The sequence below is a fragment of the Empidonax traillii genome, unplaced genomic scaffold (assembly GCF_003031625.1).
Source record: "Empidonax traillii isolate 1590-97213 ecotype Southwest subspecies unplaced genomic scaffold, ASM303162v1 scaffold428:size834259, whole genome shotgun sequence".
In the NCBI taxonomy this organism is placed as follows: domain Eukaryota; kingdom Metazoa; phylum Chordata; class Aves; order Passeriformes; family Tyrannidae; genus Empidonax; species Empidonax traillii.
The window spans coordinates 337,277-354,224 of record NW_020955621.1 but is presented as its reverse complement, the minus strand read 5'-3'; the positions used below and the strand labels follow the sequence as shown (position 1 = coordinate 354,224).

At 37.9% G+C, this 16,948-nt stretch overlaps 1 protein-coding gene across 2 annotated transcripts in view; it reads right to left on the bottom strand.

The window, feature by feature from the left end:
* NUDT14 (nudix hydrolase 14) overlaps window positions 1-16,948 on the bottom strand; it is a 60,609-nt gene that overhangs the window by 28,071 nt on the left and 15,590 nt on the right. Inside the window, exons 1-2 of one of the 2 annotated variants that reach the window (XM_027894455.1) lie at window positions 8,990-9,179; window positions 4,928-4,971 (exon numbers count right to left, since the gene is read on the bottom strand). In XM_027894455.1, the coding sequence (XP_027750256.1) occupies window positions 4,928-4,944 (17 nt within the window). In that variant the 5' untranslated portion in view covers window positions 4,945-4,971; window positions 8,990-9,179. Of the gene's footprint in view, window positions 1-4,927; window positions 4,972-8,989; window positions 9,180-16,948 lie in introns of those variants that run through there. The other variant, XM_027894454.1, reaches the window with a different exon arrangement.

Genomic DNA, 16,948 nt, shown 5'->3' with positions numbered 1-16,948 from the left:
AGGCTCCTGGCGCAGCTGTTGGGTGGCCACATTCCACGCTCCCCCTGCACAGCCACACTCCCCGACCTCAGCAGCAGCCAAACCTCAGCCAGGTAGCTCCAGAGCACAGAGGGAATGGATGAATAAACTCATCCTCTCCTTCTGAGTTATATTCATTGTTAACTTGCCTCGAGAAGCACTTTCTGTTTGTCCCTCAGGGCTGGTACCTGCAGGACACAACATGCAGAGGTGCTGATTGCCTCGGTTTCCTTCGCCCTGCAAACTCCCTCCTGAAGGAAAACTACACTTTTCAGTTGTCTTTGCAACTGATACACTGTTAAGCCATTTTTTTTCCTCTGAGCAAACAAATTAAATTAGGAATTAGTTTGTTTTAAATGTGAAATTAATTAATTTCTTTACTTAAAAGAAGCCAATCTTGTAAGGCAGGAAACTTACTTCCATTCTCTTTTTAGAGAGATAAGAAAAGACTTTCAGCTTTTTCCATTAAGAATTTTTAAGTCAGGAACTGAGTCATTGTGACACGTTTTTGAAGGTAAAAACACAGCATAAATAGAGTACAATGCATGTGCAGAGTTTTAAGGTTTTTAGTCCAAATGCCTTATACTTGTCAGATGATATTTTCAGACCTGAGAGGAACTCACATAATAATCTTGCACACAATCCATTTTCCTAGAATTTGTTTCTCGTAAATGTAATGAACTTTACAATGAATTTTTCGTACTTTTAAATGGAGAAGCAGCAATAACTGTACTTTATCCCCATTCCAAATGCAATTGGAAAGCTGTCCTTGTACTTGTCAACTACCAAAAGGTACACTTGTGTCCCTGTTCTCAAAAGTTATTACTCAAAGCACAGAAGGGAGCACATGACTGTACAATGACCTTCATCTGTTCCCAAATTATGTCTTTTAAAAGCCTTGAATCTGTTTAAGGGGAGCTGCTGAAACCTGAAACGAACTTGGCCTATTGCTTTATAAAGTAGATGAATGTAAAACTTAAGTATTACATTTCAGGCTCTTACTGTACTAAATATAGCAAAATTAGGATGAGGGAGAATATAACTGTAACCTGAGTCTGGTTTTAGAGAATAATTTTTTGTTGCAGGTATCGATGGTTACCCTGTAATATTTGGTATGTTTCTATTTCTAACAGAAAATCACCACAAACATTCTCCTGACCAAGATTTTTATTTTTAAAAGCAGAGTCCTTAGAAAAAATTGCCAACTCCTCACCCCGCAAATCACACCCCCACAAATTGCTAACCAGTTCTGACAGACCCAGGTCTAAAAAGAATCTTGAAATACACCTTGCATCTAAATTTTCATTGCTTGCATTCTTCTTGATTTTCATAAGGATATGTTTAATAATCAGCAAACGCACCAGCTGAATATTAAAGGGAAAATTACACCTAATTGGAAAAGTAAGTAGTGCATTAAATAACTGCAGAAAGCATCTTTTGCTGTGTGTCACTGCCTAGCACAACATGCCAGAATTATGTAATGCTTACAAGCACCACCTCAATAAACTTGTTCAAAAATTACACTGGAAAAGAGGTAATCAAGGATTTTTATTTTATTTCGTCCATTCTTAGTAAACTTCACTGTTGCTTCTAAGGACGTAATAAAACCTTCTAATGAGCTCTGGTAATGTTTATCTTTATGTTTCAAAGAAAGATTAACTAAAATGTAACTCCACAGGACAGCAGTAAACTCCTTATTTTCCAAAAGAAAAATGGCTTAGAAGTTGACAGATCTCTTGACAAGCTTGCAAATTTTTGACAGTTGTCAGATGAGAACTGTAACATTCATTAAGTAATTAATCTACTTAAATCGTAGAAACCTTCGGGTGGGAAGAGACTTTTGGAGATCATCTGATCCAATATCCTGCTCAAAATCAGGCTAAATTCTAAGTCAGGTCTGATTTCTCAGAGCCTTGTCCAGTCAAGGCTTGAATTTCTCCAAATGAGGGTTCCTCAGTGTCTCTTGGCAAAACATTCCAGGACTAAACTACTGTCCGTGGGTATGTCCTTGTGTCCCGGGTCTTCCTTCTGTTACAATTTAAACCTAAATATGGTAAGAAATGCTGCTTATTTGTCTGTGGACTCAGTTGACTTTTGACAGCAGAGGTTTTGAAGGTTTGCCTTGGCAACAGTTTATTGTGTGACCAGTAATAGACTGCAGAAAACTTTTTTTTAAGTGGCATGGAGGAATTAATAACAAGCAATTATTTGTTCAACACAAATTACAGCGGTGATTCCAGGACTGATACTCTACTTCTGAATGGTGTTGGTCTTACAAAAGCTCGGGAACCACACACTGCAGACTCATGCCCAGATCTGCAATAAATACAAGGGAAAAAAAAAATAAAAGAGCCCCCCAGTAATACCTAATAACAATTCTTATATTTTAGCTTGTGCTTGTGGTATTCCAGCCTGCATATGGTTAAATCATCTTGCCCTACTGTAATATACAGTGACATCTTAAAAGGTGACTCACACTTTAGGCAAATGAAGGCACTACTGAAGTCTTCATGTTTTTGTCTTTATATAATTTAATCAGCTGTTCATCTGAACAGTTGGAAAGGATAAATTTATGCACCTTCATCTCTTGTGGTAAATATATTCCTGTATCAAGTCTATCTTCTGATACAAATCTATTGAATATTTGCCTATCTTGACCTAATTTGAAATGAGAAAGAACACTGGGGTTCTAAAGGAACCCAGCACACGCTGGGTTCACTGTCATACAGCAAGGAAGTCGATCTTAAGCACATTTACTTGTGCTGCTAAAAGAGGATGACAGACAAAGGCATGAGTTAGACACAATATCTGGTTTTATATTATTAGCACAGTTGTAGGTTTTTTTCTTGAGCATCAATAAATCCATTATACACATCAATTATATGCAAATATCTAATACAAACATATGTGTACTTTACAGATCTGACATTCCAATGCATATGTTCAATTTAGGTAAACAGCTTTATTAAAAAAAGGCTGTTTTTCTTTGAGCATTTAAGAGTCTTACAGCACTTTCAGAAGCAGCAGAACTTCTGAAAAACTATTATGAAAAAGAGATTTTATCTATGGAAAACACCCACAATCTTCCTCAAGAAGACATAAGCACTAGGAAATCCTGACCAACAGGACCACGTGTCCTGGAAAGCTCTCCTCTCCTTCAAGATTTATCCTTCATTAAGAGTAAAGAACCCTTAAGAACTCTCTAAGTATGAAGTCCTCTATAATCCTCAGCAACTAGTTAACGTGACTTTTCCATATAACAAGCACCACAGCTGCCCTGTTAAGATACAGCAACACGTAGGGCTTTAATGCATTATAAGGGATTTCGAACCTGACGAATGTATCTGATAATAATTGGGTTCCTAGTCACAAGCAGAATTTATGTGAAACCAGGGATTTCCTACACAGAAAGTTCACATTATTACCTCTGGTGTCAGAAGCTGCAATGAATTTCCTCGTGAAAGAGCGTTAGACATTCTGCAGTTCAACAGTAGTCACTAATAGGTTCGGGTGGCAGCTGTTGTACATCTGAAGCTAACAAATGTTATGTGACCAGAGATGACTGGCACGACATGTGGCCGTAGCCTTTTTATAAAGTTATGTTCTCAACTATTTTAAAAATGCCCACAAAAGTCCTTCAGAAATACTGTTCCCAAGAAGTTCATGGAAAACTGATCCTTTAATACTTACACCACTCCGTTCGTTGCATATATTCACACATTATCACACAGTGATAAACTCCAGTTTAAACAAAAATAGTAATACAAATTCATCCCTAAGTCATGTTCTCAGCACTGTGACTTGAGGCTGGATTCATATGCTACAATGGGCATATATTAAATTTCCAGCAATCAATTATCATTTCAGCCTTTGTATCTGCGATCATAAATTCAGGCACATGCCCATATGGACAGACAAAGTGCAAAGACAGAACTGTCTTCCAGAAAAATTCCAAAAGCAAGTGTGAAGTTCAGTAATGAAATATCACTCCCTACTCTGTCCTCATTCTCAAGCAGTACAGGCATTTTTAATCTAGCTAATACTTTCCCAGTCTTGCTGGAAATTTTACCTTCATAATCTTTATGCTGATAAAAAGTGTTGCTATCCTTTTATGTCCCTCACAGGTACCTACACACAGAAAGACTCCTGTAAGGATTTAGAGGGCTCAACAGAGCACCATGTCCAAAATGCAACTGATTTTACTTATTTCAAGCACAAGAAAAACACATCTCTTGACATGGTTCTGGTTACGACACAAGTGTTTTTTTGCCATTGTGTTTTGCCCCATTTTTTACATTTTATAGATTTAGAAAAGCTTTTTCTAGGAAAAAGTTGTTGCCTATGTTTTTTATTTTTATCATGAGCAGATAAACTGAAATATTTATGTGTCTTTTTCTAAAAACCACATAAATATTTTAGTTTTTAATAACTCTGAGACTAGGTCTGTTTCATATATACCTTATTTGTTATAATCTTGTATGAACTGATCTTAAGTCAGGAGTTAGTTGCTTTTCTTCCCCAACAGAAGAAATACAATTAGAAAGACAGAAAAAAGTCCTTCCTTCAGGTGATATATTCCCACTCAAAAAAGAAAATCCCATACAATCTGAACTTTCATTTCCATCTTCTATGTAATCACTAAAATATACAATAAATCATGCACTAAAACTCAAATATTTGAATAGTCAAGCAAAGTCAAAACTCACTGAAAACATAATAAACCATTAGATTTTAAAACTTCTGCTAATTCCATCTAAAACAGTGAAGAACTACCTGTAAGCATAACAAAAGAAGTGAGAACTGAAGAGGAAATTGGAGGGGAAAAAACATCACCATCTGACCAATGGAAGAGAATACAATACGAAACACAACATAAAGACAATGGGAAATAATGTGATTCCATCCTTACCTGTCATGTGCTCTCATAAAATCCCAGAACTTCTTCGTACCATTCTGAGGAGAAAAAAAAATTAAACATCCATCAGTCAAGTTAATTCCAAGTGAAAAAAATACTATAATGAAATTTAACAAAATTTAACAGGCATTTCTTTAAAAACTTAGTATAGCTGGTTTTATTTATGAGACCATCCTTCTGTGTTTCGACAGTATTACAGATGATGAGAACTGTCTTAGGACAGTTCAAAATCTTTGATCCAAAATATCATGATGACAGCTAATGCAAGATTACTGCAGTCTTTAGGCCCAATTTTGGGCACAGCATCAACTTCAGACGCCCAAGCTAATCATTCAAGGTGTCAGGAAGCTATAAACAGCCACGTTTTAAACAGTAAAATAACCCATAGATCTATGTTTTTCCATGTCCAGAAATGGTCTGGGGTGGACAGCTTGGCATTTACCTCATAGCTAAACTCCTGGGATCCAGGAACAAGACATCCTTCGCTCTCACCCCTTACAAGGCCCAAAATAGCAGTTTTGTCCACACCTAACATACTCAGTTCTACACAGCAGCTGTTCCTCTGCACTGCTGGTGGTGATGAGAGCACTGTCTAACAGCAAGCAGGTTCGAAGTCACAGCACTCATCCAAGAACTGCGAAACATAAAATGGATTATTTTCCCAAGATGGGTTTAAAAAGAACAATATCCACTACAGCACAGCTGAAACTGATCCCCAAAACCAGGTATTTTTCCACAGTTATAATGAACAGGTATATACTTGCTTACATTTATATCTTCTACAGTCACCTATAGCAATTCATACACCAGGTGAAGCCATATATATAATTCCTTACCCTGCTTATTAGAAGTGTGATGTATTTCAGCTGAAATACAAGTCAAGAGATTTCACTCCCAGGTCAGTTCTAAGTCTATAAGAGGAATCAGAACGCAACCAGAGGAAATTCTTGTGGTTGATACTTTTTTCTTATTAGCAACACAAAAACTAGACCTGCTGAAAACCTACACACCCAAAATATGCTTAATGTGAAAAGCAGCACTAGGTTTCTATTATAAAGTATGGTTAAATGGATGATCAAACCCTGAGCAACTGGTTAATGATTTAAAGCAGGTAAATGCGAGCAGTGACAGAAGAATCAAGTTCAGTTGGTGGTAAAGGTGCCAACCAATATAGACAGGCCCTTCAGCTCTTTTACAGATGTCATGGCTACCAAGTACACAACAGCTGGTGGGGATTAGATAACAAGCACTCTGGTTCAGAGATTAAGCTCCCGAGCTTTATGAGTTTACCAAGCTTTTTGGAAGAGTGACTGTTTGCTTGCTAGCTGGGTTTTGCTTCATTCCCACAACTCTAATTATAAACAGTTGTTCACCTCAAGAGAAACTCTAGTCTACGCTTCCATTGGTGCCTGCACATACCTTCTGTGAGCACTGACAGCAACCAAACGTCTGCATTACGGGAGAAGCCCTCTCATGGTTTAAATGCAATATAACGTTGAAAGAGAAATAAAGACAGCAAATTCTCAGGGTGAACGGAAATGTTAAGGCTGAGTGCTTATCCAATCCATTCCACCTGGGGAGAGACGGAGGAACAACTTTGATAGGACTGTGACGCAAGACACAGTTGCAACACTTGAATGTAATAGCATAGGCTGTGTTGTATGGGAAGATAATTTAAGGTATTAGACGTGTAAGGTCAGCTCAATCCTTCTGTAGGTTTATTTCTAACTGTATGGCAGGATTTTCTCTTGTTTGCAGACTGCTGGGCAATTTTCTATTTAACTTGAGTTGGAGAGCTGTGGACCAAGAATGATGTCTTCTGCATATAACTTCATATTGCTTCTCCAGTTTCAACCTTCCCCTGCCCAAAATGTGCTACCATCATCCATTCTACCTTTGTAGTGTCCACTTGGGAGAAATGTGGGTTCCCAGCTGATGGAGAAGACAAAAAAAGCCTGAGTCAAGTCTCTCCTTGCATTAATTTAGGCTGTTAGTCCTGTGGTACTACTTTTGAACATACCATCCCAGCAACAATCTTCCTGGCTCTTTCCTCCTGCCATCATTTTGCAAATTATAGACCTTGATTGCTTTGGAGCACTTACGAGAGTCAAATAGCTGAGGAAAATTACACCCTAGAGATTCATCCTCATCCAGATGGGATCCATCAGATCTGAATGACCTCTTCTCAAGGATGAGCTCCATTACCATTAACAGAATCTACCTCACAGACACGCTCGTAATTTTTAGCAGAAAGTAAAAGAAAGAACTTAGTACCTAAAAGGAAACTAATAAGAAAATAAAATCTGTAATTTTTCTATTTTCTAAGCCCACGTAATACACTCTCTCTAGAACATGATATGATTAGTTTAAGACCCAAATTCAAAACTAGCCACAGGCTAAATTAATCTGAGTCTGTCCGGTCAAGACGTTGGTTAGCATCATACACTCTTACTGGACACTGCTTGTTAAGCTATTTTCTGCCTATAGTTGAATAAAAAAAAAAAAAACAAACTTCATATGATCAACCTGCACCTGTCCAAATAAATAAATCAATAAACAAATGAAACATTCCAACATCTCTTTGTTTACAGTGGCAGAAACTCAAATGAGCCCCATTCATGCCCTATTGTCCAAGTCAAATGTAATTTGAACCCAACCGTATGGAGTTGAGTTTCTGTTGTACCCAAAGCATGGTTCTTTCCTAACAGACTAGTAGGAAGGTTGCTAATTATTAATAGCATGTAAACAGTTACCAATGGTTCTTATGGTGCTTTACATACTTCACAGAACATTAATTCCAGCCAGTTTCCAACCAACTATGTCAAGCTCTATGTAGTATCTCTATCTTATCTTTAAGACAAAAGTACTAATTGCTGGACTGATCAAGATTCATGCTTTTAAAAGCCAAGTAACTATGATTACTTGTTAAACTGTTCCATTCCATATTATCCTGGTCTTTGATACGGCTCTGCTATTACTGCAGTTACAGACGGCTGGAAGATTAAAAGTATCAATGGTCAACATCACCTCTGAAAAAGAGAAGTATCCTTGTGAAAGACAAAAGCTGTCTCAAATTCATAATGCTCTTCATCTTAATAAATATATATAATTGCATTATTACAAAGTAGTCCATTCTCTGAAGTCAAAAAGGAACAATCACAGTGCCCTTCAATGCGGTGAGAAAAGTAAGTATAAATGAATGCTGGGAGATCTAAACACTGATGACAGAAAGGAGAAAGGACTATATAATTACATTTGAGAAAGATCTTAAAAATTATTCTTCAAACAGGAAACGTGCCCTGTGATGTTTTATAAAGAAAAACATGTCAAAATTATTTTACACTTGCTTTCATCTGTTCAGAATAGTTGTTCTGATACTGCAACAACTTTGTGTAACACATAATCGATTTGGTAAATCTTTAATCACAGAGTAATCACACACTAGTTCTGTGCTCAGTGATCAGGTTCTGTGATGTTGCAATGCTGAACTAGTGCATATAGTATCTGTAAATTAATAAAGCTGTATTCCAGGAGAGGCAGCATGTGAGACAACTTAGTTTCGGGTTACACAGAAGACAGATCACTTACATAAGTACTAATTGCATAAGAAAGCCATATCAGGTCAGATGAGATGTCCATCCTGCCTGGCATCCTGGCTCTAAAATTTAAGAACAGAAAAACCATACAGCAATGCTTTCCCAGAACACTCTTACATGACTTTGACAAAAGGCAGCTGAAGACTGGTAAATGACAGTCCCTCAAAATGCATCCAAATTAAACAGTCCCCCACTGACCCCAAAAAGGAAGCAGAAACAGCCATTTCTATACTATTTGAATGTGTGTCACAAGTCCTGTTCATGTTTTCTATGAGACTGACATGACAATGGCATCAGTAACTTAGTCAGAATTACAGCAGCACGCTCCCAAGCTTGACAACCTGCACAAGGAGCATCAATCCCTTTTGGATCGAGTGATTCCAGGACAACCAGGCACTGCAAGGAGCTCTGCTAGACAAGTGTTGGCAATGGATGCAAGTTCAGCAGATGTGACTCCTACCTGCACAGAGCTGTTTATGTCACTCTCACTTGATCTTTACATTCTCTGTCCTCCTTTCATCCTTTAAATCATTTTCCTAAGACTCTTCCTGCATCTGCTCAGTGCCATAATTACAAGCAGGAGCCTCTTCACACCGTCTGTTATGGATAAGTCAGACTTGTCTGCAGCCTATCAAAACACCATTCTTTTTCCCACCTACACTCTGTCTGTCTCTGGTGAAAATGCCTTAAGAATCACTGTGCCAGTGATATCACTGTCCTTTGCTTTCCTCCACCACCTGAGGCAATATAATGTCTGAACAACAAGGTCAAATTGCTGTCAGAATGCCTGTGCAAAGGATAAACTTTTGCTTGCTAGAGAAACTTGTCTAAGATTCAGTCCAGGCTGGCCCATAAGGAAAAGAAAAAGGACATGCTGTGCTAATGATGTAGGAAGAAACATCCCCTGGTACTGACTGTATGGTGACACTGGGCGAGCTCCACATGTGACAGACCCTGGACATGGTCTGACACAAGTTACTGGGAGTTTCTACTTTTCATTTGGGGCAGCTTGAATGCTGCCTTCCTCCTTTTCCCTGAGGGCAGGGCCCATGTACAGTCTGCCACCTGAGAAGCTCTTGAACCAGCTCATACACAGGGAGATGTGTCTCCACAGGTACCAATACACAGTGTTACACTGATTCCATCCCAAGCCTTCAAAAAAAAACCCAGCCCAAACAAACCAACCCCCCTGAGTCTGGCTGAGGTGTACAGCTCTCCTGAGACTAACAATTTCTCTGTAGGTGCAGCTTTTTCAAATTGAGGGAATAAGTACTTAAACACAATAATAAAGAGACCGATGTAGGATTTTCTTTACAAATCACGACCAAGGACCTTCCCAAAGAATGGGATCTTTCTTATAAATAATATAAGTGAATTAGAGCTCTGGTGCCCCAGTTTGAGATGAGGAAGAGAAAGGGACAGTAGAGCAGCAGGCCATGCCATGCAACTTATAGTAACCGTGGTATGGGGCCACACTAAGGGCTGACACAGCAGAAGTCTGTAAAATCATGAAGGACACTGAGAAGGAGAATGTGACACAATTATTCTTTCTTTTTTCTAATATAGAAGCACTATGTCATAGCTGGCTACCTGAGAAAAAGGCTGAGGTTCATCTGGGCACTGACCTGTCTCCTTTCAAGTCCTGCAGCCACACAGAGAGGTTTGCCTTGCTTCTGTATGAAAGAATTAACTGACAGCTTCTGAAACAGCTACATACAAACTGTATTGCATGTATGTTTTAAACAAGTAATTAAAAGCTTATACTTCTTGTATTTTATTGAAAGTTTTATTCTGAAGAGTAAACTGAAAATGTGCCAGAGTAACAGGTGAAAGAATGCTCACAAAACCTCTTTAAATGTTTCCTTTAACTCTGCATAATGGTAGTTTGACAATATTACAGAAGGGTGCATAAAATAAATCCTCCACATGCAGATTTACAGTCACAGATTTCCTGTCGTTACTCTGTTGGGAGTTCAGACCATTCAAAAAAACGAAAATTTATGTTAGATTGGCACCGATTTAATGACTTCTTGCAATGAACTCTGGACAGACAATGCATGACTGAAGTAGAAACAATCTTTACTCAATATCTATCTAAAGCTTCTCCTGTCTTATTTGCCTTATTGAAGTATTTAATAATTTAAAAGTGACCAAATTAATGTCATCTCCCATGTTTATCCACAGAACACTTCTGCTTGGACAGGCAAAGTCTAAGTGACCAGGAACTGTAAAGTTACACCAAAACCACCTCAGCAAAAAAGGCTTCACACCTTGTATTACATATTTTTTAGGAGAATGGTTAACAGGCTGTGCAGGCAGATCATTTAAAATGCAGGAGACATATGTCCAAAAGAACCAAGCTAACTTCACATATGCCACTAAAAGAGAAAGAAAAAAACCTGCCCGTGACAATGATTAACTCCTGACTGTTTACATTACAGGACAGACAACATGACGTTTGGCGACCCATTGTGAAAGGCACTAAACATATGTAGTGGGAACAGTTCCTGTTCAATGATCTTACAATTCAGTTAGAGCCCAGACAAAAGTTGGTGTAAACAAACAGAGGCAGTTAAGAAAAATGACAAATACGTTATGGTATAGATAAGCTACGTGCACAAGCTATGAGGGTTCAAATGGCAAACAACAGTCACGATCCCCTGGTCTCTACCAGTTGGACTGGGTTTAAAGCAGTTACCCAAGAATTAAATGTTCCATATTTGTGAAAAAATCCAATTTGAGAAGTTGAAGCAATTATAACATAAAAATAACTCTGTCCTTATTGCTCCATTTACTCTGTTTCCACAGCCCTGAGACACAAAAGCAGTTAATGTCCTTAATGCAAAAGGATAATGAGCATTCTTCATGTAATAAAATAATTAGACTATAGGTACAGAAAAACAGATAAGAGAATTAATTGGTAAATAACGGTCTTAAACCAGAGTCAGCAGAGCCAAGCAAGTGTGCAGTGCCTGTTTAATGATTTACATGGAATAAGGCAGTAAAATTCCCTAGAGGAATAATGAGGTTTTGCTTTTTTTCTGTTCTCAGAAAAAAATTTTAAAGGTAGGAGGGTTATGTTTTTCTTGAAAAACTTGTGTAAAACTTTATTTTCTATTGCGCTTACTTTCACATTCACCCAATCTTCTACGAGTGGATCTGCACAATTTAACATCAACGTGCACAGCAATGCCTCTATCTGGAAACTCCCCACACGTTCTCCTGCTGAGGTGTTTAGCTGCTGCCCAGAACAGCATGGTGAGAGAACACTAAATTTGTCACTTTATTAGATGCGTTTTCATCAGGTTAATCCAGATGATTAGTGTTCCTGGGGAACCAAGTAACTGACTCTTGGAGACAGACAAAAATCTGCACCAACGCAGCCAGCTCCCTCTGCCTCCTACCACGTTTATTTCCTTAAGTGGTCTTACCTTAATGCTTTTCACCCATATCCCCCTTTTTATGATCAGTAAAAGCTGCCAAGAGATAAATTTGCAATAAAAGAAACTCAGTAATTCAGTACTTTCTGGTTTATAACATATATGATTCTACAATGGGAAAGATGTGTATTAGCTGCTGCTTCTCAAGTCACAGTTCATGGGCTAAACACAGTGGACTTCCCCTGTGATAACCCCAAAAAAGTCAAGCCCTCACCCCTCTGTAAATGAACCTTCCCCTTCCTTTCTCCACTCACTACAGAAAAGCTTCTATCAGTTGAGATTTCCTTGTTACATTTCTTTTTTCAGCTTAATGGAACCTGATGTCACATCTGTAGCGGTTTTCAGTAGAAACATATGAGGATTTATAACCCAGTATAAACCACTTCTTGCCAGCTGAATTATTAATGCCGTAACTCTCTGTTATACAGAATCGATACATAATGTTTCCAGCGCCCACAGAAGCTGCACTTCCAGGACAAAATCAGGGCTTTATGCTTTTCGCTTCCCTATCAGACAACTCCTCACCAAATTACCTTGCACTGCCTGAACACTTTTCATAGTATTTTCAGTACATGCTATGTAAAAAAACTATGTGAATAAATAAATAAATAAACAATCGGCTTTGACCCCCAAAAATCCAGAGTTTGGGAATTTTTTTAAAAGAAATAAAGCATTAGTAGTCATCATGACGCTGTGAAACTTGTATGAAGAACAGAAATCAAACAGAAAGACAGCTAAAACAAGTTTGGACTTCTAAAGTTTTCCAGATAAGAATAAAATAAAATACCTGTTTCATACACTTCTAAAGTTCCATTGCTTCCTGTTGAATTTTTTTTTTTTATTAATGAGTTAGTGGGGTGGTTTTTTGTTTATGGAAGCCAGAGAACTGCCACGCTGTTCCTAAAACTCTTCATCCACAAAAAAAACCAGTGCAAATGAACAGTCAAAAAAACAATTAATATTCAACTTCTTCATCTCAAGGAAAAATTCTGTCCTGAACAGACTATTTTTCATCTGAAATCTGTTTGAAATATCGTAATTTTTTTGTCTACTTTAAAAGTTTGATTTGTGGCAAGCAGGAAGAAAGCTGTCTTCTTTTTATATAATTACAGACTTCATAGAAAGTACTACATATCTTTCAAAATGAAAGGCAGCAGTTTCAGCTGGCATGAAACCATGCAACACAGTCAAAAAAAAATAAAATCAATAAAATCATTTTAATTTGCATTAGCTGAGTAGCTTTTTTTTTTTTTTTTTTGAATGTATACATCAGTACTGGGGAACTGTCTTATGCTGGGCTATCACATGACACAACTACTAATTCAAATGCAAAGTGTTGGCGTTGAACCCACTCAGTCCTGGGGTGCAGTCCCAAAACAGTGCAAGTAATGGAAACCAAGGCTGCTCCTTTTGCTATCCCAGCTGCGCATCTCTGCTCTACCCCAGCACTGACATTTGTGTAACTACACAGGAAGCTGGTTCTGGGAACTGACCTAACTAAAAAACAAAAACAAAACCAAAAAACAGTGCTCTACAAAAAAACCTGAAGAAAAAAATGGTATTTAGTAGTCAACATGAAAGTAATGCCATTATATACATTGCAAGGTTTTACAAGTGACTGTTAAACAGAGCAGCCTTGGTTTATCCACAACTACTCCAAGAGGACAGAGATGTATCTGATAGGGAGTGTTCTACAGAGAGACACATGCACACAAAAAAAGCCTAAATTACAATTTCACTCCACACCCACTAATCCACTCCATGAGACTGCACACGCTGGAGTAAATGAAGCCTCATCTTCAAAAGCAATTTGCAGAATTACTTGCTGATGTTGAAAAACTACTTCAAAAGAGTTTAAGTGTTATGGAATTTTACTGTTTTTTTAAACAAGCCACTGTTTAAGCCCAAGAGGAAGGGGGGGAGTGTTTGCTTTTTAAACAAAGCTTGCAAGATTTCATTACTAAACTATCCAGAGTGTTTATTTTAAAAGCATCATGATTACAAATAATGGCGTTTTGCAGTTTTTAACTTCCCTATTCAACTACTTCTGTGAGAAAGGACTGGGTTTAATGCATCCAAAAATACACAAACTGATGACTTTTTAACAACATTAAAAGTGAACACTCTACCTGGAGTGCAAATACTACTTTTGCTAATTGGCAAAATTAACAATATTGTTAATATTGCCATTTAAAGCCAATTAGCAAAAGCAGTATTTGCGCTCCAGGTAGAATTCCAGAGGTAAGACTAAGCAGCAAAGCTCAGGGGGACAAATCATCCTGCACACTAAAGAAGGACATGCCAGTCCCAGATGACACAGCAGTTCTGGACAGCACAGGACAAAGTTGCTGCACTCTCACAACCCTCATTTTAAGCCTTGAACAAGAGGCAGGAGTGCTCAGTTCTGTGTGACAGCCAACTCTTTGAAGCATTGGCTTCTTATCTGAAATTAGCTGGAAGACATAAAGGTACTTCTTGAAGAAACCATAACGTATTCCAGTGGAGACCACACCAGGAATACCTCAGGAGACATAAAACCTAAGGTCATAGACTGCAATTTTTACAACCCATATCAATTTTCTCTTCAAAGTGAGGGTTATTCTGGTAGGAGTATGTAATGAAACTGCAAACAGATGGTTATAGCAATGGAGTTTACTGTTCAAAGGTGCAATTTTTTCACACTTTGGGAGGTAAGATAAACAATGGAGAATGCATTAATTTATTCAACTGTTAATGCAGTACTGGGCCAAGCCACTTTGTTCATTTTATGTACATCAACTGCCAGAACAATTACAACTGAGATACTTGATGTGTAAGTAAACTTTCTCCTATAATCCTCTGGAAGTTTACTTTTCAGGTCACAGTTTGTTTTTTGTGTGTACTTTTCAACAATGGAGTTGTTGCAGTTTAGCTTGGCATTCAGCTATCAGTGAGATCGCTTACCTTTGAATGAAATCTATAAAACACGAGAATTAAGCACATGTAAGTACACTAAACTAAGTCAAATCTCCTTTCTCACCTTGTTTTTCTGTTTATGATATCCATCATTATCAACAAGAATTGCACACAGAGATCAAACACACTGTATTCCAAGGCAAATCTGTAGTAGCACACTGAAATCTATACTGCAAAGAATAAGGACACAGTGCGTGCGTTCAGAAACACGACATGCACAAAGGTCAAATTTATGACTTTTCTCACATCATTTTACTGCCAGGCCAGCATATAATTTAAGGTTATAAGTCGAGATACAGATGGGGACTTCCTAGTACTGAGTTAAATTCAATTCTATACAAAGGAACCGATTGCTAATGGGTGGAGTTTTCAGACCCCAGTGTGACTGTATACAAATGACTAAATTTCAAGCGAGTATTCAACTACTCTTTTATTTAAATTCTTATCATGTTATTGAATTTTGCTGCATGTATTTTGCCATTTTCACTAAACTGTTTTCCCCTCTGAAGTCTGTGACACACTTGCTTATTTTGCAGGGATAGAAAGAACATGCACTTTCCATAGTTACAAAATTACTAACACTACTTTTCCCGTAACATTATAGTAAAACATAAAACCTGAAACTTTGACTGGACACAGTTAAGGAATATATTCCTAATAACAACCAATGTTTTAACAGAGACAATATAATTTGCAAAAACTGTGCATTCAACTGATGTGACAGCAAAATACTGTAAATAAGTGCTGTACTTTCACAAAGAAGTATTGCACATCTCACACAGCCATTTCTATCCGCACTTGCTGAAAACCTCCACAGCAAAGGCCATTTCTCTAATCTTTTACCAATATTTTTCTATTCTTGTTAAAGAAAAAAAAATCTCCCACGATATGCAGTAACTATAATAAGAGGCTGAGAAACACAGAGCCAGGAGGCTCTAGCTCAGAGTATAAAAACCAGGTAACTACCTCAGCCAGAGGCTGCTGAGAGCTCCTGGGTGTTCCCTACTTCGTTTGTTTTTCTGGAGTTTTCCCTATTTGTATAAACTGTTGCATGTTCATTTATGAAATATCAGAAACAAACAAACAAACAGCATGGCCTTTGTAGTTGGGTAATAAATGAATCTGGAAAACACAGACACAGGTTCATATTCCTACTCCAATTTATAATAATTAATGAACAACTCTCGAACAATGAGATTTAAGAAAGCACTTTTTAGCATTCAAGGCCCTCACTGGAAAGATGGAACAACTTAATTTAGACTTTACTCTGGACCACTGTAATTTTAACCAAACACCAGAACCGCCAAACAGCATCTAAACACTTTTACTGAATAATGTCATACTCCGTGGTGGGATTTAAACTGCAATATTTGACTAAGATTACAGAACTATTTCTACCTGATGGGGCTTTAGTGAAATTCAGTGAGACTGATTCCTGAAAATTCCTTTAGAAAACTTAAAATCCTAAGTTACTAATGACAACATTTTCCAAACTGCTAAATTTTGCTGAGACACAGATAACTGCTGATTCTTTTGACCACAAAGCTACCAAGTTATAGGGTCTGACTGAAATTTCGACTAGTGATATTTAATGATAGGCAAGGGAGATAATTCTGCACTCATCATAAAATATCTAAATCAATCATGTCTGTCTGTAGTAGCTGTTTCAAGACAGAGTGAAATTCAATATAAAGTATCCACTGCAAGTCTGAGACCCCACAGTTGATGAGAATTCTCACTCAATATTCTTGAGTTCCTTCCTGTGCACTCATTAGTCAAAATAACCTTTCAACCCCTTAGGAAGAGGACTCTGGGCAAACACTGCTTTGGTCCACATCACATTCCTGTAATTTGTGATTCCTCTGACTGGTGTAACACCCCAAGGCATCTGGGACTGCTGCCTCATGTAGGATCTCTGACTCAGAGAGACTTTCACCCCACTGACGTCTCTTGAGATTCAGGGCTCTCACCTCATCTCTGCAGGCCCAGCAGGGAGAGAAGCGAACACAACTACAGTGAGTAGA